General features: G+C 36.2%; 1 protein-coding gene across 3 annotated transcripts; it reads right to left on the minus strand.

The window, feature by feature from the left end:
* Positions 1-1671: 1671 nt before the first annotated feature.
* Positions 1672-21547, minus strand: TMEM52B (transmembrane protein 52B). Of its 3 annotated transcripts, none has more exons than XM_074194588.1 (6): positions 21370-21547; positions 20955-21102; positions 20320-20363; positions 12889-12927; positions 8579-8745; positions 1672-6648 (listed from the first exon to the last, which is right to left on the minus strand). In XM_074194588.1, exons 2-6 carry the CDS (start codon positions 21006-21008, stop codon positions 6392-6394), a joined length of 561 nt encoding a protein of 186 aa, XP_074050689.1. In that variant the 5' UTR covers positions 21009-21102; positions 21370-21547; the 3' UTR covers positions 1672-6391. The 3 variants fall into 3 exon arrangements, with proteins under 3 accessions (XP_074050689.1, XP_074050687.1, XP_074050688.1); XM_074194586.1 differs by having other exon boundaries at positions 20955-21295; XM_074194587.1 differs by having other exon boundaries at positions 21188-21547.
* Positions 21548-23084: the final 1537 nt, after the last annotated feature.

Below are 23084 nucleotides of genomic sequence, written 5' to 3' on the forward strand. Positions count from 1 at the left end.
TCAGTTGGTGTCATTGTCTTTGGAAAGATGAAGATCTAAAAGAAAAACTAATTTCCTTCCAGGATCCAACCCTAACTGATCCTTCTCTACCATGCCACAGATGTTTCTTTATCTTGAAAGTTCACTCTACTGATAGATTTCTCACACTGGAAATATCCTTCAGTTCTTTAGCCCCTTGCTCTGATTAAATGGTTTCTCCCAGAACCTTCATTTTTAAGAAAAATGCCAAGCATAGTTTCATTCCTCTCCAGATTCCACTCCTGACTTTTAGGACTTTCTTTACGATCCTTTCTATCTCTCCTTTCCAATACCCCTTTATATATTGTTCCCTGTTCCCTCCCATTAGACTGTAAGGTCCTTGAGAGTTGCAGTTGTATTTCTTTCTTCATGTTTGCTTAGCACAAATACCTGGCTAATAGTAAGCCCTTAATTAATACTCATTGACTTGGTTTAGATCAGCTAGAAGAAGCTAGTTGGAAATCATCAATTGATGAACATAAGTTTTGCAAGGACTCTGTCAAAAATGTGGGTTACATAGGGTCCAAACATAGAGTAAAGATTGATTCACAGGTTATAGAAGTAGTTACAGCTTGGCTAATGAAACTTCACAAGCTGAAACTGTTTCTAGGATTCTGTGGCTGTTATCATTGCTAAGCCTGTCAATGATAGGAGTCTGATTTGCACTTTGGAAAAACAGAACAACTGGTCCAACCCTCTTTAAGATCATTTGGAGAGGGGGTGGTTAGGTGGTGCAGTGGATAGAGCACTGGCCTTGGAGTCAGGAGTACCTGAGTTCAAATCCAGCCTCAGACACCTAATAATTACCTAGCCAAGTGGCCTTGGGCAAGCCACTTAACCCCATTTGCCTTGCAAAAACCTAAAAAAAAAAGATCATTTGGAGATCACTGGAAGAGAAATTTGAATGTACTTATAAAGATTTGATCATCTACCTTGAATATGCACCAATATTGACCTATATAGAGTTGGTCAGATTCTTTTGAAAGCTCACCGGAAATGCTAGGGAGAATTCTATACCAAGAGAGTGAGGGTCACCAGAAATCCATTGCATTTGTGAGTAGAGGACTTACTTAACAGTGAGACACTATTCTAGATACAAACTAGCATTATTGTTTTTGAAGCTTAAATACTAAGTTAAATATACAAGTTAAATTTAAGTTTAAAATAGATGACAATCCACTAATCTATATTTTGTCCACTGCCCATCTGTATGCTTCCTTCCTGGTAGCAATGCTAGCAAACTATGAGTTCAGGATACATCCTTGGCTAGGGATAGGGAAGATTAATGCTGTACTCTATAGATTATATAGGTCTAAAGCTATGGTAATTTTCTTAGAATCGGATGATTCTTTGATTCTTAGGAAGTTGGGTTACAGTAAAATGGAAATACAATTTAGAATTTGGGATTTCTCTCATAGGATCTGCCAGCAGTGGGTGTGAACTTTGTTGTACTTCAATCTTAGTCTTCAGTTTTGTTGGATGACTGAGAATTGGAGTACTTGCATGATCATGGGCCATGAACAGAGAGAGAGAGAGACTGAACCTCATAGATTCAAGCTCTATTCCCTAGAAAGAGCATCTTATCATGTTATATCAATCTAGATCTCAAACCACACCACAAAGAAGCAGTCAGTGTCACCAAAAAAAGAATTTCACTTTATAGCCATGATGATTATACATGATAAAGAATGTAACTGATTAAAAAATAGATTTTACTGACCCTAAATGGCAACAGATGTCTCTAAAGAGTGTCAGACTTATGCCCAACATGTTCAAAGCATAATACTTCCAAAATATTTTGCATACTTGGAGAATGTGGAAAAAGACATGAAAATTATAATCAACATCAATAGTCATTGACTATTTTAATCTGTGTGTATACTTAATAAGGAACCATTCTACTTCTACTGTTATTAGGGTGTTTTGGGGTCAAGTATTTCTCCCTGAGGACAAAGACCATCTCATTTTTGACTCTGAATCTTTAGCAACTGATTGAATACTTGGAAAATGTAAGTATTTAAAAAAACCTGTTGATTGACTTAACTCCTTTTTAGAATCCACTCTGATTTTAAAAGAAAACTATTTAGAGAGGTTGACTTTAGAAGAAACAAAGAAATGTAGAACCAAACTTCATTACTTTCCATTTAACTCCCAAAACTGAGCCTTTCAATCAGATACTGCTGAACAAGGCTAAGGCTTGAGTAGAAAGTTCAGTGGTATCATGAAGTACCTGATGGTATTTGAGCAAGAACTATAGTTGTCTATCAGTTAAGCAAGTGGGTTCTCATTAGATGTAGGAAATATATTATCTCTCAGCTGGAGCAATAGGCTAAAGGAAGTCTTTTGCCTAGCTATAGACTTAGCTTTGATAGAAAAAGTGACAGTGACATACTTAACTTCATTATCAAGGTCTTCAGCAAAGTAAGAGTTCTACAACAAAATCTTGATATAAAGGGAAATACACAAGATAGAAAGAACCATCCTATACCAAGCTGAAAGATTTGACAAATTTCTAGAATTCAAGTTAGCCTCAGGAATAAAATATATCACAATGGATATGTACACACACACACACACACACACACACACACACACACACACACACATAATATATGGAAGAAAATCTTGGAGGGAAGGTATCAATGAAGATGGGAGTGGGGTGGGGAAAGGCGAATTTGAGCTGAGTCTTGAGGGAAGTCAGGGAAACTAAACTTGGAAGAGGGAAGATTATTCCCAACATCAGAAATAGTATATATAGTGAAGGCAAAGAGAAAGGAGATGGAGTATTGTATGTGAGGAACAACAAGGAGGTCAGTGTAGCTAGATCATAGGTTGTGGTGGAATAAATTATAAAGAGATTGGAAAGGTAGGAAGGGACCATATTTTGTGAAGTGTTGAAAAGTCAAACATAGCCCTTTATGTTTAATCCTAAAAGCAAGAATTTGCTGAAGGGGCGTGGTGGTGTAGTTGACCTGGTCAGACCTATGCTTTAGGGAAATTACTTTGGATGGATTAGAGTTGGGGGTGGGGGAGACTTGAGGCAAAGAGACAATCAGAAAACTATTGCAGTAATCTAGGTGAGAGTTTATTATGACCTTTACTACTATAGCGGTGGTGGCTGTGAATGGAGAGGACATATATGGTGGTCCTGAAGGTGGAAATGACAAGATTTAACAATGGATTGGAGAGTTGAAGAATCATCCAGCTGTACTCTAAGTAGGGTACTTCTCACTAATTGCAGGAGACTGTCAGAACTAGAACAATGTTTGGATGTTGACCCAGATAAGGAAAAAAACTAGATGTTGGCATCTTCTGGTATGTTGGAGAAATTAAACAAGACTGTCTCAAACCAAGGAGGACCCTGATCAGATAGAGGAAAAAAGTTGATCACAACCTTACTATTTACTATTTAGGTTATTGGGTACCAGGAAAATAGATAACTAAAAAGCCCAACCATTTAGAAACTCAGAATTAAAAATGAAGACCAGAACATCTGGGTATGACAACCTTGCCTATTTATAAGCTCAGGAGGTCATTAGTAGAAATGCCAGGTCTGTTAAGGAAATGAAAAAGGTTTTCGTTATAGTGCTGTTAAGTGATTCAGTGTAAAGAGTATTGAGTCCCTAAGTTAGGAAGACTCAGCTTCCTGAATTCAAATCCTACCTCTGACATTTTCTAGCTATGTGACCCTCAGCAAGTTGTTTAACCCTATTTGCCTCAGTTCCTCATCTGTAAAATGAGCTGCATAAGGAAATGCCAAACTATTTCACTGTTTTTGCCAAGAAAACTCCAAATAGGGTCCCATGACTGAAATGACTAAACAACAACAATAGTGATTTAGGAGAAGTGGGAGAAATGAATAATCAAATGATGCCCACTGTCCCACTATATTACCTGGGTGCTTTGTGTGTAATTGAGACCTATGCTGTAAATGACATGGGTGCTGTTCAATATACTTCTATCATTGCTACATTTGCTACTATGTAATGTTACACCTTTATTATTGCTATGGATCCTTACTATATGTTTTTGCATGTACTTGGTCATTAACTGTAACATATTATATGTTTTGTACTACAATGATATTTGTGATCTTAGTTTAATTAAGAACCAGAAAGACCCTCAGAGGTCCTTTGGTCCAAATCCCTCATTTTATCATTGAGGATCCTGAGTCCCAGGGAGGTTCAACCAACTTACTCAAGACAAGGGTTGGTTTCAAGAGTCTCCTGAGGGGCCAGCTAGGTGGCACAGTGGATAGAGCACCGGCCCTGGAGTCAGGGGGAGCTGAGTTCAAATTTGCCTTAGATTCTTAATAATTACCTAGCTATGTGACCTCGGGCAAATCTTAACCTCATTGCTTCAAATAAAATTTTATTCTTTGCAAAATACCACACTGTCTTATTAAATATGCTATTGATTTTATATTATGTACTATGTCTACTTTATGAATGCCATGACCTATGAAGTATAATGCTATTTAACAATTTATGTTGTTCATGATATATGTTCACATGTACTGTGCAAAGAACTTGCTAAAATTTTTATATTCTTTGAGGAACATTTATGGAGATAAAGTATTTCACTGGCAAAATATTTAATATCTAAGGAACTGGATTTTATTGCTGACAGATGTCCATAATAAAGGCTAGGGGAGTGGACAACACTGTCCTAGTCATCTTTAGCTTGCCTTTTGGTTTGGCTCAAATTCATTTATATGCTAAGCCAAGGAAGAATACAGGAATTCTAAGTGGTATAGTTCTCTGAAATAGAGGCCCGCAATCTCCCTGCAGATATGAAGAAAGTTACTACCTGCATCCAGAGAAAGAATTAATAAATAGAAGTATGCATGGAATAATTTTACATGTATAGATATATAGATATGGATGTGTTTGTATTTAATGGTAATCCTTTCTAGAGTGGGTAGTTTCTAATGGTAGTCATTTCTAGAGTGGGAGAAGGAAGGGAAGAACAAAGTGGGGGGAAATTTATAATACTTTATTTTATCTCTAAAATGAATATCAAATTTTACATATAGGTTTGCAGTCTCATATGCAATCATTCTTTAAATTATATTATATTATGTATATGATTATTTTATGTCATAAATTAAAAGGGGAAAGAATAGAAAATAAAAGAAAAAAGAAGACTTCATCAGCCTAGAGACATCCTGCCTTTTGCAAGTAAAGTATTGTGGCTTTGACTAAAGCTCCATCAGTATGCCCTTAACAGAAAGAGATTCATATCCCTACTTGAGTTGTTGAGATGGTCAATAGGTAACCCTAAAGAGAAGTACAGAAATGGATAGGAGGGAGCAATATCCTGCAAAGACTATCATGCCCAAAAGTTAACATTATATCACTGGATATCAGAAAAAGTCTCCAGAGAGGACTACATGCTGACCAGTCATTGTAAAAATATCAGGAGCTAGCAAAGCAATACACACAGTGGAGATTCTATACCAATCAGGGAATAAGACCAATGAGAACAACATGATGATTTCATCAGAAGGCATTTGTGGTGAACAGAACCAAAAGAACATTATACATGTTAATAGCAACATTATGAAATGATAAATTATGATGGACTTAGCTCTTCTCAGCAGTTCAATGATCAAGGACAATTCTAAAAGATTTGTGATGGAAAATGCCATCCACTTCCAGAGAAAGAACTTTGTAGTCTGAATGCAAACCAAAGCAAACTATTGTCACTTTTAAAAATTTGTTTCTTGATTTTTTTTCTCATGGTTTTTTTCCCCTTTAGTTCTGATTCTTTTTTTCAAAATAAGACTAACACGGAAGTATGTTAAACATGTTTATCCTATATCAGAGTACTTGATATTTTGGGGAGGGGAGAGGGAAGGGAGGGAGATAGATAAATGTGGAATTCAAAAGCTTACCAAAAATGAATGTTGAAAACTATCATTACATGTAATTGGAAAAAATAAAATAAAATAACATTTAAAAAGAAGAAAAAAAAGAAGACACTTGTGATCCTGCAGCTTTGAAAGCAATTTGGCCCTCTACCTGTGGGTCTTGAAACATATTCTCTAAATGTTTACCCTCTTGTGCCCACTTCCCACCACCACATGTATCTTCATGGGAGAGTGTTCTCCAGGTTTATAGGAAGAACTGTTCTATTTTGATTTTTATTAATATGTTATTTCATTAAATGCATGTGTTTTCAAAGAAATTGTGATCTCTGGTTGCCTAGAGAAAAAAAATAAATGCATTGGAAGAGGCTCAAGAACTAGTGCTTGGAGTGGCTGTAGACCCACAGACTACCTTGAACTTGGGATAGCTATCCTAGGGATTCCATATGGGTGACAGTGGGGTGCTCCAAGTGCTATGCTTGATTCTCACAGTCCAGGAGAAAGTCAGTTGGGGGTGTCTTCTATATGTTGTTGGGGATCATCCTTCTCCTTGTGGGGTCGCTGTTTCTCTTCAGGCACTGGAGATAGATCAGGAGCTTTCTGTGCACATCGGGACACTGTGAAACGGCTCATGTGCAGAGCTTCCTCATATCCTGGAGGGGTCTCCACAGTGGAGGACAATGATGGTATTGGCATGGAGTTGTGAGAGTGGGCTACAGCGAAGATCCTACGTGCTGCTGGTCCAAAGACTGACTGAAGAGCTGTCAGAGAGGAAAAAAAGAGGGAGGTAGAGCTTGGGAACCATGCTTGAAAGGTTATCTTCTTTTCTGCAAATATGCTAAATATGATCACCAACCCTCTGACCTTCACACCCATTCCCACAACCCCTGTAAGAATCCCTAGATTCCTGATAAAGAGTGATCCTCCTCTCCTTGAAAACCCATTTGTCTTACTGCCCTAAATTCATCCTTCTCTGCTTTTCAGATTCTGGTTCCACTTGCCCTTTGACTGACTAACTCCTCCTTTCTGCTATATGCTATATTCAGAAAACTTTTGGTAAAACACAGTCTTTGGATTATCTATCTATGTTCTACCTGCTATCTTGTTTTGTCTTCCAGAAAAGAAAAAGCATTCTTCCATAGTATAAAAACTTGCTTTCTCCAAGTTATCACTGGAAAAACTTTTCAAAAACTTTAAACAAATCTTTCATAAAGTGGAATATTGATTCCAGTGAGGATCACTGGATTTTGGGAAAGATAGTCATTGAAACTGGAAAAGGATTGAGTGAATGAACAAAAAAGCTATTATTAAGTACTCATTACATGCAAAACACCTTAAAAAGCACTGTGGTCATAAACAGAAAAATAAGGTAGCTCCTGTTTTCAAGGAACTAACATTCTAATGAGTAAGACATATATAGGAGATTTCAGATACAAGTAAGATGAAAAGGCCCAGTTGTCCTTAGGATGCAGGAGCAAAGCAGATGGCAATGTATTTCCAATGACAGAACCATTCTGTTGCTGAAGCATTTAAAATAAAATCTTTGGTGGTAGAAACATTGACCAAACAAAGAATCACTCAAATATAAAAGATTTTATAGGGAATATAGACTAAAATATATGATTTTTTAGCAAGGAAAACCAATTTTTTTCAACTTTCATTAAAAAGAGATATCATTAAAGTCTATAAAATTGTAAAAGGTTATGAGTAATATAGATATGAACTAATTCACCAAATACCAGAGTAAAGGAGCTAGAGGTAGGATTCTCTTCAGATTTTGAAAGATGTTGACTTTGGAAAAAAATGTATTTTATACAGTGGACTGTAATAATAACAATAATAATGCTAGCTAGCATTTATGTAGTACTTTAAGGTATTGTAAGATACTTTAGAAATATCATATCATTTAATCACCATAACCTCCCTGGGAGGTAGGTGCTGTTATTATCTCTGTTATTATATAATATTATTATATTACTGATGAGGAAATTCAGACAAAATGAAGTTAAATGACTTGCCCAGGGTCATAATTACCAAATAACTGAAGCAGGATTTGAACTCAAGTTTTACTGATTCCATTCTAGTCACTGTGCTATTTAGTTGTAGTAAATATATATATTTGTACCTTAGAAGAGGTACAACCTGAAAGATGGAAGATTGTGAACATGGTAGATCAATTACTGTATCTTCAGTAGAAGTTAGGGACATTTTAAGATATTATTAACATTTTGAATATGTTCCCACCAAATACTTTCTGGTGATTCCATAGGCAGGATATTGGGATAGGTAGAGATGATCCAGGAATTCATTTTAAAAGGGTATACTAATCCTCTGTGATCCCTTTGTCACATTAAGGGGCTTTTCTTTATAGATTACAATTACCATACTTAAAAAAAAAACTCAAAGCAACAACAACAACAACAAAAAACCTTGATTTTTCTCTTCTCCCATTGTTGAATTCTATGTTTATTAACATGGAAACAAAATTCTTCCTTTTGCATGTCTAACACTCATCATTGCCTTATCATCTCTAACACTTAGAAATCTAAAATCAGGCAAATAAAAATATTCTGTATTCTTAAGAAAAAAAGATCTATTCAGAATATCTCAAAGGTCTATAATTTAATCTACCATTCTTTCAAGTATTTCCTTGCCTTGGCTTCCCCTGTATGAGTATGTGTATGTACTCACAAGTAATGGTGCTCTGAAGAGTGTTGTCATGATCGAAGGCAATGACTGTCACTTCATAAGGTGGTGGGCCCACCTCCTCTCCTGTCTGCTGTCGACTGATGCAACAGCGGAGGCAGATTGAGGTCAGACCACACAGAAGGAATAGCCCACCAATCACCACCAGCAGCCTATAAGGGGTAGGGTATAAGGGAAAACTGTGTTTAATGGTCATATTCCTAAATTTGAATATACACACACACACACACACACACACACACACACACACAATTGCTACCCAGAATTGCTTTGATTTCAACTTCCTAAGAGCCTGCATTCTTTGTGAGACAGAAAACAAAATCATGTCACCATGCTGATATCAAAAGATTGAGAATAATTTATAGGAGACTATGTTTGTTGTTTTTCAATTCTTTGAGTTTTCTTGGTAAAGAACTGGAGTAGTTTGCCTTTTCCTTCTTCAGATCATTTTATACATGAGGAAACTGAGGCAAATAGGATTAAGTGACTTGCTCAGGGTCCCACAGCTAATAAATGTCACTCAAAAGGATGAGTCTTCCTGACTCCAGGCTTGACACTCTATCCACTGTACTATCTGGCCACCCTGGAATTACATCATACCACACTGAAATTTAAAAACCCTTTTCTCTCCTGGAAATGGATTATCTGGTTACCTCTTTCCATTTAGAATGGTAGCATTTTATGCTCAACTGAGGAAGAAACTTGTCTGAAATAGGAAGGATTTCCAACTTTCTCCCTTTTGTTACTGAGAAATTAATAGTTATGAATTGACAATTTTAACAAATTATCTTTGTATGACCACAAATTTGACTGCTGCTCTCTTATGACCTGGGTGACAATGACTCTTTCCCCAATAATTCCTGTGCACAAGCAAAGAACAGTACTTAGGAAACGGTCCATTCCACCTCCGACATGTTAAGTATGAAATTTGTGGTAGCAGACAGAAAAAAAAATGAATACTTCAGGGAAAATAAGAAGTGGAAGGCAATGATGGGTTTGCATTTGGCATATAGAAAATAATATGAGAATGGCTGAATAAATCATGACCTATGAAGGTAATGGAATATTATTGTGGTGTATAAGGAATGATGAAAGGGACAATTGCAAAGAATCTTGGCAAGTAGGAATAAATGCGGAGTGAAGTAAGGACAAAAAGAACAGTTTATACAATGTGAACAACATTGTAAAGAACAATAACATTGAATAACTTAAGAACTCTGATGAAAGCAATTACCAACTTTACCTCCACTTATGGTAAAACAAACTACCAGTTTTCTCTCTATTTTGGGCCATGGGCTCTGTATGGATTTGTCTTGCTTCATTATTTTTTGCCAGAAGGTTGTCTTTTTTCCCCCCATTTTTATTTGAAAGGGGGTGGAGGGATGACAAGCAATAGTGATGCCATTTAAGAAAGTCCTTGAAACAATTATATAAAAGCTTTAAAGAAAACAGAAAGAGTTTCAGAATGAAGCAAAGAAAGCAGGATGGTTTTGAAAGTAATGTGTAGAATGTATTATGGACCTCATGTAATGAGCATATACATAGTAGCTGCCATAGCATTGTTTATGTGGAGAAGATGAGAAAACTGTTTCCAGGAGGATTGTGATGACATGGGGTGTGGTTGCTGGGAGAAACTGTGGAGCATATGTAGATAATTTTCTATGAGTTCTCTATGATAATTATATGGTTAGAAGAGGTCTGTTTTGATTGGCTGCATATTAGAACTGATATGTGTCTTCAAAAAAAGACCAAATCAGCCTCTGCTTAGTCTCTTGGGTCATTTTTTCCTTAGTTATGCTCTTGGTGGCTCATTTTTGCACTCTGCTGATGATTTTCAATGAGAGCAATGATGGAAGGGGAGAGAGCCCTTAGGCCTTCCCTACAAAGACTTCCCCGTGGTTCTATTAAAAATAGACCTGTATTGTTTGCCTGGATCAATATTTGTTTTTTCATTTTAAGTGAAGGGAGAGTGGCATTCTGGTGTCCAACTATCAGAGTTTTGCAGCCAACTCAGCAGTAATTCCCCCTAGGAGCAAGGAGTGTCTTTAGGAGTAACCTTTGTGATCCAGTTTAGGGTATCTGGGATGAGGATTCATTCAGGAGTCACATCTCAATTAGATATGAACTAAATCTATAGGAATTGTGCTGAATGAGTCCATTCTCTGCAGAAAACAGGTAATAGAGAAGAAAGTGTGTCTTTGAAGGGTTGGGTCAAAATGATTAAATTTTTATTATTGTTATATCTTCAAAGTAAATATGTCTTTCTTTAGTCCAAGTCCAGCACTCTTTCAAAACTGTAGTCCCTGGGGTGGCTAGATGGCACAGTGGATAGAGCCCTGGCCTTGGAGTCAGGAGTACCTGGGTTCAAATCCAACCTCAGATGCTTAATAATTACCTAGCCATGTGGCCTTGGGCAAGCCACTTAACCCCATTGACTTGAAAAATCTTTAAAAAAAAAAGAAAAAAAAGAAGGAAAAAAACTGTAATCCCATATGAGATGATGGGTGTTGGGAAAAGAAAAAAGTAAAGGAGTATTTCCCAAACTGTGATCATCAGGATCATGATAAATCATTGAGAATTCCATGAGGAAAATGTTGATGTTGGTGAAATTTTTTTCTCTAAAATATTAAAAATGTTAAATATAATATTTATTATAAGTATAATGAGGTGGCTCAGTGGATAGAGCACCCACCCCGGAGTCAGGAGGACCTAAGTTCAAATCTGGCCTCAGACACTTAATAATTGCCTAACTGTGTAACTTTGGGCAAGTCACTTAATACCATTGCCTTACATAAAAATAAAAATAAAATTTATAAGTGTAGTGAGGGTTACTTGACTGTAAGGCCATGGAGTATTATCAGAGTTATCATCTTGGTTCTGATTGACCTTGTAGAAGTTTTAGTGTCTGCTTCAAGTTCAACTCCACACTGTCTTCTCCTCTTGAACCTTTTGCCTCTTTTGCATTTTGCTGAATTTTCTACCTTTACAACATATCTTGTATAAATTTTCTCTACCTACACAATATGAACCTGGCTCAGGACATCTTCACCTTATGTCTTTAATACTACAATAACCTTCTGCTTGACCTTCTAGTCTCAACTCTCCCCCAACCCCCATCCATCTTTCATCTGGTAGCTAGTAGATGTCCTAAAGTTTACATCTTTGTCACTTCTACATTTCCTAATTCCCAATCAAGAGTCAAAATGGTTCTCTATTATCTATGAAAAAAATAAAAGTTTCTGTTTAGCTTTTAAAGCCTTTTAAAACCCAGCCCCTTCATATCTTTCTTGTCTTCTTACATCTCACTGCCCTGTGCCCCCAAACTCTATGATCTAGTGACATTGACCTCCTTGAACAGGACATGCCTTTTCCAGATTCCATGCCTTTTCCATGAATGTCATCTGTGCCCTGGAACCATCATCTTCATGACTTCTGATTTCTGACTTCCCTTGGCTTCCTTTAGAACTCATCGTGAATCCCATCTTTTGCTGAAAGTCTTTCCTGTTTTGCCTTCCTTTTTCAGATTCCTGAATAAACCCTAACTCTGAAGCTTGTTTTTTTTTACTTTCTTTTGTATTCCAGATACTCAAAATTCAGTTCTTAACATATCCTTAATAATGGTTGTTAACAGACTCACTGTGACTAACTTCAGACAAAACATTCTCATTTCCTTTAGTAGATTTTTGCATGGAATGATCTTTTAAGTCTCTTAACCATCTTCTGGGTAGTCCTTTTCTGGGTATTCTCCAGTTAATCAATGTCCTTCATAAATTGTGGTGTCCAAAACTAACAAGTACATTCCATATTTGCTCCAACCAGAGCAGAATACATCAAGACTACTGCTTTCTCATTCCTGTAAGAAAGACAAAGTGTTTTAATGAAACTAAAGATTGCCTTAGCTTTTTTTAGGCACCAAATATCTCACTATTGACTCATAATGAGCTTGCAATTCATTCAACCAGCCAGCTCTTCTGTATAGTAGAATAAAATAAATATTTCAAATATCATTAATATAGTGTTTGAAGTTGAGACCTAGTTTCAAGTCCTAGTTCTAGCCCTTATTGCTGTGGGTCTGAGCATATAACTTAATCTGTCTGCTTCAGTTTTCTCCTCTATAAAATTCAGATTTGAATTACCTTTCACAACACTGTAGTTTGAGAAATATGCTTTAGAATATGTCCAGTTGCTATAAGATGCATTATTTTCCACAAAATGTCATTGAAACTTATAATATAAATATCCCTGAGACCAATAAATGTTGATAACTTGCTGAAGAATTATCTTTGGAAACTTACCAGATATACCAGAGATGCACCCAATCGGTGGTCAGACAGCTGGGGATGAAACAGAAAGGTCAGGTAATATAGTGACAATAGTGGAAAAACTTGTTATAAAGTATTAAATAGTTGTTATATAGTGAATGCTTGTTATAAAGCTGGTGTCAGGGGAAGAGGCTATAACCCATGTAATTAATGTCCTCTATTAATGTTAGACTTAGATTAAATCTTCAGTAATATTTTATAATGTGGTTTCACTTTACTTGAAAACTTGAGAGTTCCTTCTTCCTTCTGCACAATTTCCTCCTTCAGTCTTGACTCAGATGAACCTTTTTACTAAGGCTAACTGCTCTACATGCACTCTTTTTTAAAAAAAAGTTATTTTATTTTTTAATTACACGCAAAGTTCATTTTCAGCATTCATCTTTTTGTAAGCTTTTGAATTTTACATTTTTCTATCTCCCTCCTCCTTATGACAGCAAATAATCTGATATAGTTATACATGTACAGTCACTTACATTCACTCTTGCTCTCATTCCCTCTTATTTTTCCAGAAGTTTTCCCCCCTCTAACATTTCCTCTCTCCCCTTAATCTTAAATCTCAAATCTCTGACTACTTTGTTATCACCTACAAACATGCTCATCTCTCTTCTGTTCTTAAAAAACCCTTCACTGAATCCAACTATCCTCTCTAGCTATACTCATATCTTTTCTATATTTTGTGACTAAATTTGACAGTCTTCTATAATCAGTGTTTGGCTTCTGATCTTATTCAATTGAAACTATTCTTTGCAACATTACTAGTGATCCCTTAATTACTAAATCTAATTTTTCTCAGTCCTTATTCTTCTTGGCCTCTCTAAAGTCTCAACCTCTTCTTTCTTCTCTTTATGTTTCATGTCAGCACTCTCTTCAGCTTCTTCTCTCAGGGATTTGACCCTCCTTTCTTGGTCTTTGCTAGATTTTTACTCATAGATTTTCCTTAAAGCTCTGTCCTAAGCCTCCTTGTTTTCTCCTTCTAATGCTACTTCACCTGCTAATCTCATCAGCACCCATAGATTCAATTATCATATCTATACAGATGATTCTCAGATTTATTACATAGTCCTAATCTCTATCCTGACTTTTAGTTTCATACCTTGAACTATTTTAAACTCAAAATGTCCAAAATTGAACTCATTATCTTCCCAACCCTTCCACCAAGGTTAATTATTCCTAATTTTCCTATTACTATTGAAGGCACCATCATTCTCTCAGTTACTCAGGTTCCCAACCTCAGTGTATCCTCAACTCCTCCTCTCTGTCTCCCTGTCTCTGTCTCTGTCTCTGTGTACACACACACACACACACACACACACACACACTCACACTCATAAAAACATACACACACTCCTCATATCTGATTCGTTGCCAATGCTTGTTGAATCTATCTAAAAATCTTTTTTATGTGCCCTTTATATCCTCTGACACTTCCCTAGTGAAAGTTTCATTATCTCATGCCTAGATTATGCTAAAATTCTTCTCATTGTTCTCCTTATTTTTTTTAAGCCTATTGGGGCAGTTAGGTGGTGCAGTGGATTATACACTGGCCCTGAACTTGGAGGATCTGAGTTCAAATCCAGTCTTAGACACACAACACACACAAAATTTACCTAGCTGTGTGACCTTGGGCAAGTCACTTAACCTATTGTCTTGCCAAAAAAAGTGAAATATTTTAAGCTTCTCTTTACTTCAGATCATCTTTTATGAACCATCCGCTAAAATATCAAAGTGATTTCTCTAAAGTACAGATATGATTATGTCTATACCTCCCTGCCCCCATTCAATAGACTCCATACTACACTCAAGATCAAACATAGAATCCTTTATTTGAGTTAAATCCTTCACAACCTAGTCCTTTCCCACTTTTCTAATCTTTTTATACTTCACTTCTTTCCATATACTCTATGATCTAGTGACATTGACTTCTTTCCTTTTCCCCACACATAACACTCCAACCCCCCAACTCTATGAATTTGGTCTGAGTTGATCTTCCATGTCTGGAATTCTCTATTTTTTTCATTTCCTGCTTTTTTAAATTTCTTTCACATCTCAATTAACATTCCACCTTCCACAAGAAGCCTTTTTCAATCTTCCTTCTCTACTTCTTAATTGTCTTCCCTCTGAGATTATCTCCAATTTATCCAGTGTTGGGATTCAAATAAATTAAAAACCTGTTCTCTGTCATAATGACTGTTTTAAGTATATAAAAAGATATATTGAAAGGTAGTTTAATATTTCATGCATTTAAGACTCATATGAAACAGTAAAAGAGGTACACAAAACTAGATTATGTTATTTTGTTCACAGTAAGCAAATGTATCCTTATGGAGTGAAAGCACCAACATGATCACAGCAGTGAATGTTGGAACATATGTAGAACCAAAACTCATTCTACCTATTCTAATTCTTTTTTTCTTCTACTTCCATGGATTCTGAAATGGGTGATAAAACAACCCTTGAAGTCTATATTTCTATTGGTTCATTATGTCCCAGCTTCCTATTAGTTTCACCTTTCAGTGAACATTAGCGCACTCAATAATATCTCAGGGGAATTTGGGGTATAACACAAAATGAAACAAATGACAGCTTGTCACCCCGGTTCTTTAGCTCTTTTATGTTATATGCTTGTTTACTGAAGTAACAAAGACAAGAGAATTAAAATGTAGTATTTCATCAAATGTAAAATGAGTTTTAAGAAATTAATAAATATTGCAAGCATAATTCTGTCCATTTTTTTCACCTATGGACAGAATGAACATTATTGATGGCACTTAGAAAACACTGCTGTACAGTTGCACATTAAAAAAAAATAAGGAATGTAAATTTGTGATTTCCACATTGGACAGCTGCCCAAATACCCAGCTTTGAGAGAACCCTGATTACAAGTGCCATTTTAACAAGTGGTCCTCTGAATTGAACATAAACTTAGGTAATGATTTGGAACCAGTGAAATCCCACCATTGACTTATGTGTATCTTGTTTGTATTTAGCTGTTTACACAATGTCTCCCCTCCCCCCATTAAACTCTGAACTCCTTGAGGGCAGGGACACATACTAAATATTTATAAATTCTTGCTTACTTCCTTTTTTTTTTTAGGTTTTTGCAAGGCAAATGGGGTTAAGTGGCTTGCCCAAGGCCACACAGGTAATTATTAAGTGTCTGAGGCTGGATTTGAACCCAAGTACTCCTGACTCCAGGGCGGGTCTTGCTGACTTCTTGTTCTAAGTTCCCAATCATCTCCAACTTTATCTCAGATGTTTATCAGCTGTGTGCTCCTAGGCAAGTCACTTAACCCTATTTACCTCAGTTTCTTCATCTGTAAAATGAACTGGAGAAGGAAATGGGAAACTACTTCAGTGTCTTTGCTAAGAAAATCCCAAATGGGGTCATGAAGAGTCACACACAACTGAACCACAAAGAATTTGTCTGTTTCTCCATATGCCTTCTGTACCTCTATAAAGTCCATGTATGGAAAGCATATCAGAATCACAGAATCTCAGAGTTGGTCCAACTGGGCTTTGCAAATTAAACCTGATGAAACTCATCCAGACTATGTTTGAAGATCTCTAGAAATGGGAAATTTCCTAACTTTCAAGATTTCCTCATTTTACTTTTGCTCCATTTGTCAATTTTCCTTTAAAATCTAGTCTAGATCCACCCCCCATACTCTTAGTCATTGTTATATTTTTGCTCTCAGAAGTTATTAAAAACAAATCTAATCTTTTTTCATTGATAAACCCTCAAATATTTGATGAGAGAGATCATAATTCAGCTTCTCTATCTCCCCAATTCTTTCAACCAACTTTCTTTCACAACCCAGATCATCCTCCTTGGGAGGATGTCACTATTTGTCTCCTGTTTGTCACTGTTTTTCAAATTTAGCATGACAGATGGAACCCAACATTCTAGATATGACATGAAGGATAAAGAATATAGCACCACTCTTATTCTGAACAATATTTCTCTCTTAATTCAGATTTAATCCAGGTACTCCTTTCTGCTTCACATCATATTAGTTAATGATTTTATTGACTTATTGATTTATATTGTGCTTGCTGTCCATGAAACACCCAGATTTTTTCTAGACTGATGATGATAAAAATTTATGTAGTGATAATTTATATGGCCCAGTTGGATCAACTGCAAGATTCTGTGATTCTGATATACTATCCATACATGGGCTTTACAGAGATACAGAAACCATATGGAGAAACAGACAAGTTCTTTGTGGTTCAGTTGTGTGTGACTCTTCATATTTGTTACCTCATTTGTTCCACACAACAACTCTGATGGTCTTAGTTTCAATTATTATCTATTTATAGATGAGGAAACTCAGGCAGGCAGAGATTAAATGAGCTGTCCAGAATTACTGTTCTCTTTAAAGAGAATTATTAAGTGTCTGAGGTAGGATTCTATCTCAGGTCTCTCCAACTACAAAAACCAGTGCTCTATACTGTCTATTTTGTATAATGTTCTATATTGTATTACCATTGTCTATTCATGCCATGACCCTATCTTAACCTTAAAATCATAAAGCCTCTCCTAGTCCTATTTTCTCATGTGTATAATAGAGATAATAAGAATTTTACTATTCAGGGTCATTGAAAGGCCCAAATGAAATTAAGCATATCAGAGTACTCTATATAGCTGTAAAATACTAACATTCTCTGGATTCCAATTAAGCAATCAACATATACTTATGGAACACCTGCTTTGGGAAACACAAAATAAATATGGGAACTATCATTCCTATCTTATGGCTCATATAGCTTCTGCAGAACTCTTTATATTCTCTATGGTTGCTACTTTAATTTTGTCCGTGTTTAACATTTATTCTCAAGCCACAATCTGAAATACTTTTCTTCAGTGCTGTATCTCTGTTTAATGAACAGCAATGGTTATGATGCAATATTTCCCAACATATGCTACCTTAGCTAGAGAACAATGAGGTCAATCAACTGATCAATTATCAAGTACCTATTGAGCCTACGCCCTAAGCACAATTCTGGATTGTGAGTGTAACTGAAAACATTTCTTTTAGCAACTACTGAATGTATGCCCTATCCTGTTTCATTACTCATAGGTACTGGTCTAAATGCTCTTCTCTAATCTCTAATCCTACAACTATACCCTGACCCCTAGCATTTAGAGTAATTGATTTAGCTTTTGATTCACTGAAATAAACTATTTCTCACAAGTTTATCTAGTTTTTCTTATCCATTCTTTTCCATTTTCCACATCATTATCCATTTTCTCTTTTTTTCCCCTGATCAGAGAAACATCATTGTTCCTCATTTAAGGTTGACCATTCCTCTAATTTGTTCTTTTTCTCCCCTTGCCTACTCCAGGAGGCTGTCCTAGCAGTCATCTACCTCTCTTAGATGCAGTTCCATTGTCTCACTCTTTTCCTCTTCAAGCCTAGTTTTCCATTTGCATGGTTCTGGTCTCTACTCAAAAATCTTCAATAGCTCACTATGGCCCCTCAACGAAAATTCAGGCTCCTTTGCTGGTCCTCTACAATCAGATGCCCTCCCTACAAACTCTAAGTTTCCCAGACTATGTCTAATTATATTCCTTCTCTTTGTTTCAGTATCTTCTCTGTCTCTTTACACTCTGTCCCTCCCTCTCCTTCTCTCACACTCTCCCTCTCCCTCCATCTCCTTTCTTCTTCTTTATCCCTATGGTTCACTCTTTTTCCTTCCTTGTTTGTTGTCCCTCTCATTCTCCCCCACCATCTCTCTCTCATTTTTATTCACCCATTAAAGTTCAATTCAAATTTCACTTCCTTTCCATTTTGCTTGTTACATCTTTAGTGGGCTTAAGCTCCGGTAAAGCAGTCATATCTCATCTAAACTCTTTTGGTTTCTTCTCACCAAAGTCTAGCACAGTGTTCTGTATACATGACAACTTTATTCAATGTTTATAGATTACAATACCAACTCTTTATTGACTTGTGTCAATAGGATCTTAGATGTGAGGATGGAAGGGAACTTAGACCTCATCTAGTTCAAATCTCTCATTTCTCAGAAGAAACTGCAGTTCAGTGCCTTTCTCAAGGTCACTCAAGAATGGGGGCAAGTAGAGAATTTAAGATCGACTCCTGTGACTCTAGTAGCAGTTCTTTTTCAATGATCCTGTTCTAATTTCCTTTACTTAACAACCTCACTGTGCTTTGATCATCTGTAAAGTGGGAACAATTCACAAGTTGTTGTGTGGTTCAAATATCTTTAATTATTAATATAAGAGGAAAAAAAGATAAAAATGGACACAATTCTTGTTTTCAAGGAGTTTAAAATGTAACTGGGAAAATAGAACTAAGATATATTGTCCTTTAGAAAAATGCTAAACTATGTATTATTAACTAAAATTAACTAAAATTTTAATAGCAGTTCAAAGAAGGAAGAGAAATCAAGGAAAACTTAGTCATTTGAACATCAAGATAGATAAGAAAATAAACATACTAAATGGATCACATATGTGAATATTCTTAAGGTCTATGAGGGCAAGGATCAAGCAACATATTATATATCTTCTCAAGCATCTATCACACTACTTTATGATTCCCTTGAATCATTATTGCATAGATCTTAGGGAGCTACTTGAAGCCTCTAGAGTAGTAACCTATACAGCCTCCTACAATGTCAGAGGCAAAATTTGAATTCAGTGCTTTCTGACTCCAAGTCTAATGCCAAATTTTGTTAACACTAAAAGTTTTTCAAATGAATGTTAAAGGAATGAATGAATACAGTGGAAAATATTGAGCAATATTCAAATACAAGGTAGTGTATTGTGAAGACATTTTAGAGATAAATTTATTTGTAGCCAGGGACTCTTCCTAAATAAAGTTCAGCATGGATGAAGAATGATTCACAAAAGCATTTATAAAGGAATGTATGATGAGCCACTATGATTGCTTTCAATATGAATTAAGATTAATTTTTCTTTTATGGATGAAGAGTCTGGTTTTGGAAATAACATTGTAAACAATGATGGTTTGGAATCTTTAGGATAATAATAATAATGTTCATTTTTGTTTCTGAATGACTTATCTCTGATAATTGATGATTTGTTGTTATTGTTTCAAATGAGAGCCCATTTGGGATTTTCTTGGCAAAGATACTGAAATGGTTTGTCATTTCTTTTCTTCAACTTGTTGAGGCAAAAGAGTTAAGTTACTTGTTCAGGGTCACACAACTAATGTCTGAGGCTAGATTTGAACCCATGTTTCCCTGACTCCAGCCCCTCACTCTAATTCACTATACCACCTAACTTTCCAGTTAATATCTATCCCAGTTACAATGAAGTCAGGAAAATCCCCCACATCTACTGAACACTTGACCTCTGTTCCTGGCTCAACCTTTCTCCCTCCCTCCTTGGGAAATGAGATGGAAGGTTCAGATACTCACTGCTCAGAATTCACACAGTTTTCTTCACATGTCACCCAAGGAAGCTACAAAAAGTGAAAGTTACAGTGATTGTAGCCTGTTCGACTATAGAGTCTACTTCTACGTGTATTTTCTCTCCCTTCTGTTGGGACCTGTTTCTTTCACTGATAAGAGAACAGAGTCACAAATTCAATCTATTGAGAAGGCAAGCAATTGATAAAAATCCAAATTCCATCTTGGGAGGATCTTGTGGATCTTGGTTTGTTTTCTTAATGTAGGGATTAGGGTCATACTAGGAATGTAAGAGAGGGACAATTTCCTTGTATGCCTGATCTTAATATAGACATAGAGTGTATGTGTCTATGTGGTAGGAAAAGGCTGATGTATACTGGGGAAAAGAGAAGTTTGGACCTTCATGTAGCTGTTCTAAAGGCCTTCTGTCCCCAACCTAAACTCAAGATGATTATAACCTCTATTTCTTACTCCACTTCTCATTGAGTTCAGACATGCATGTAACGCTATTCCTTTATAAAATAAAATCACCATGTTGTCCTCTTCTAAACAGAACATGTCTTCCAAGTACTTTCTTTCCCCCATTGAACCTTTCTTCCCCATGTGTGGAGGTGGGGGATCTTCCTCCTCACAGTTTGACTCACCTGGACAAGATACACCAGAGTAGAGAAAATCACAAATGGGAAATGGTTGTCCATGGTTGCTGAGCTTCTGTTTCTTCTGATTCATGTAGTATCTACTTGGTGTCTTCTTTCAAAATCCTGGGCCATCTCATATTCCTTGATCTATGGTCTATGAGGAAGAGACACTACTTAAATGGATCACAGTTTGCCTCAGTTTCTTCTTTCAAATCTTATTTTTTACAAGCTATTTTTACTCTCATATCTTCTCTTTTCTTTGATCAGGAATTGTTCCTCCTTTTTTGCTCACATCTGCTTCTGGTTTTCTTTTTTCTGTCTAGTCTTGTTTTCTTCTCACCTTTTGTCTATGAGGGAAAATTCAGGTTAGACCCATCTGTCCTCTATACTAGTTATCTTTCCTAAGTATTGGTTTTCTTACCTGGGAAAAGGGGAATGCAAAAGGTAGATTGCTAACAAGTTATAGAATCCCAAGTCAAGTCTCCCTTTTGCCAAGAAAGTAGTAATATTCCTTCTCTTCCCCCACAACTTCAGAGAGACTGCTGGAAATTAAAGTGACAGGACTGACCTCTACCTTATTCCCCCATGTGACCACTCTCCTCCCATCCCCCTCTCTAATGGCATTGCTTCTCCTTGCTGTGACTGAAGTCAGAAACTTGGCTGGTTATGGACCATTTACTCTCAACCTCAAGAATATCTGAAGAGATTGTCAAATGGCCTGGAAAGCCATCTCAAGCTAGGGGAGGGCCAGGTGAAGATTAAGATCAGGAATCCCTGCTGCAGCTGCTCTGTTTACACACACTTCTCTGGGAACCACTATCTCCTCAAGAACAGATCAGTTAATCAACTGGTCTGTGAATGACAATGTTTGACATACCACTGCTAGTCCTGAGTCCAGTATTAGAACCTGTAAGAGGGAGTCAGTCAATCAGCATTCAACAAACAGTTATTGTTATTGTATTTTTTCCAACACATGCAAAGACAGTTTTCAACATTCGTCTTTTTGCAAGCTTTTAAGTTCCACATTTTTCTACCACCACCCCCCTTTCCCTCTGCCCATGAGAGTGAGTAATCTAATAGGTTGTATACAATCATGTTTAACATATTTCTATATTAACAATCTCATGAAAGAAGAATTAGAATTAAGGGGGTAAACCATGAAAAAAATAAATGAAATTTCATAAAGTGAACCTAACATACTTTGCTCTGCATTCATTTTTTCCTGGATGTGGATGGCATTTTCCATCACAAGTCTTTTAAAATTGTCCTTAATCATTAAACTGCTGAGAGGAGTTCAGTACACACAGTTGATCATCTCACAATCAACAAACATTTATTAAACAAATTTCTATTAAGTCTATATCAATAGACTCTACAATTACAAACATTCTTTTTTAGTCATTATTTTCTTATCTCCCTGTTCAACAAAATAGGCACTCTATTTTTTTCTATATGAATTCCCAATACTAAGACTCATTGACTGGCAAAAGAAAATAATCAATTATTTTTATTATTTATTTATTCTCAAGAGTCATTGACTTGTTGACAAGTAAAATAGAATTATAAAGTAAGCAATTTGTCCTCATAGACCTTATGGTCCAATCAATACAAAATAAATGAACATTAGGATCTTGTCCTCCAAGAAAATATGCTCAAATGAGAGTAGATATATGGAAAGGAAATAGAACATATGAAAAGAAAGGTCTAAATAAGTACAACATTTACCATTATTTGTTTTTAGAGTGAAAATTATTGCATGTATTTTGCAGATTATCATGTATTTTGTTGTTATTCAGTCATCTTCAGTCACATATGACTCTTTGTCAGATTTGGGTTTTCTTGGCAAAGAAAAAAATCCAGGAGTGATTGATCCTCTCCTTCTCCAGTTCATTTTACAGATAAGGAAATTGAAGTAGACAGGGTTAAGTGGCTTGCCCACACTACCAGTAAGTATCTGAGGTTAGATTTGAAAGATAAATCTTCCTGAGTTTCAAATCTAGCCTCATACACTTACCACTCACCTGCTGTAAAGGCAAGTGTACACACACATGCATGTAGAAACAGGTATACATGTACCATGCACATGTGTTTATGTGTGGGCACACATGTATATGTTTACATACATATACATTGTTT

This window comes from Macrotis lagotis, chromosome 7, assembly GCF_037893015.1.
Source record: "Macrotis lagotis isolate mMagLag1 chromosome 7, bilby.v1.9.chrom.fasta, whole genome shotgun sequence".
NCBI classification, from domain to species: domain Eukaryota; kingdom Metazoa; phylum Chordata; class Mammalia; order Peramelemorphia; family Peramelidae; genus Macrotis; species Macrotis lagotis.

What these genes read in the sequence shown, in the direction of transcription:
- TMEM52B (XM_074194588.1), bottom strand. Translation starts at nt 21,008, where the DNA reads ATGGACAACCATTTCCCATTTGTGATTTTCTCTACTCTGGTGTATCTT. An exon ending in CTCTGGTGTATCTTGTCCAG is followed by an intron (nt 20,364 to 20,954) that starts GTGAGTCAAACT and finishes CACTTTTTGTAG; the next exon opens with CTTCCTTGGGTGACATGTGA. An exon ending in GTGCATCTCTGGTATATCTG is followed by an intron (nt 8,746 to 12,888) that starts GTAAGTTTCCAA and finishes TACCCCTTATAG; the next exon opens with GCTGCTGGTGGTGATTGGTG.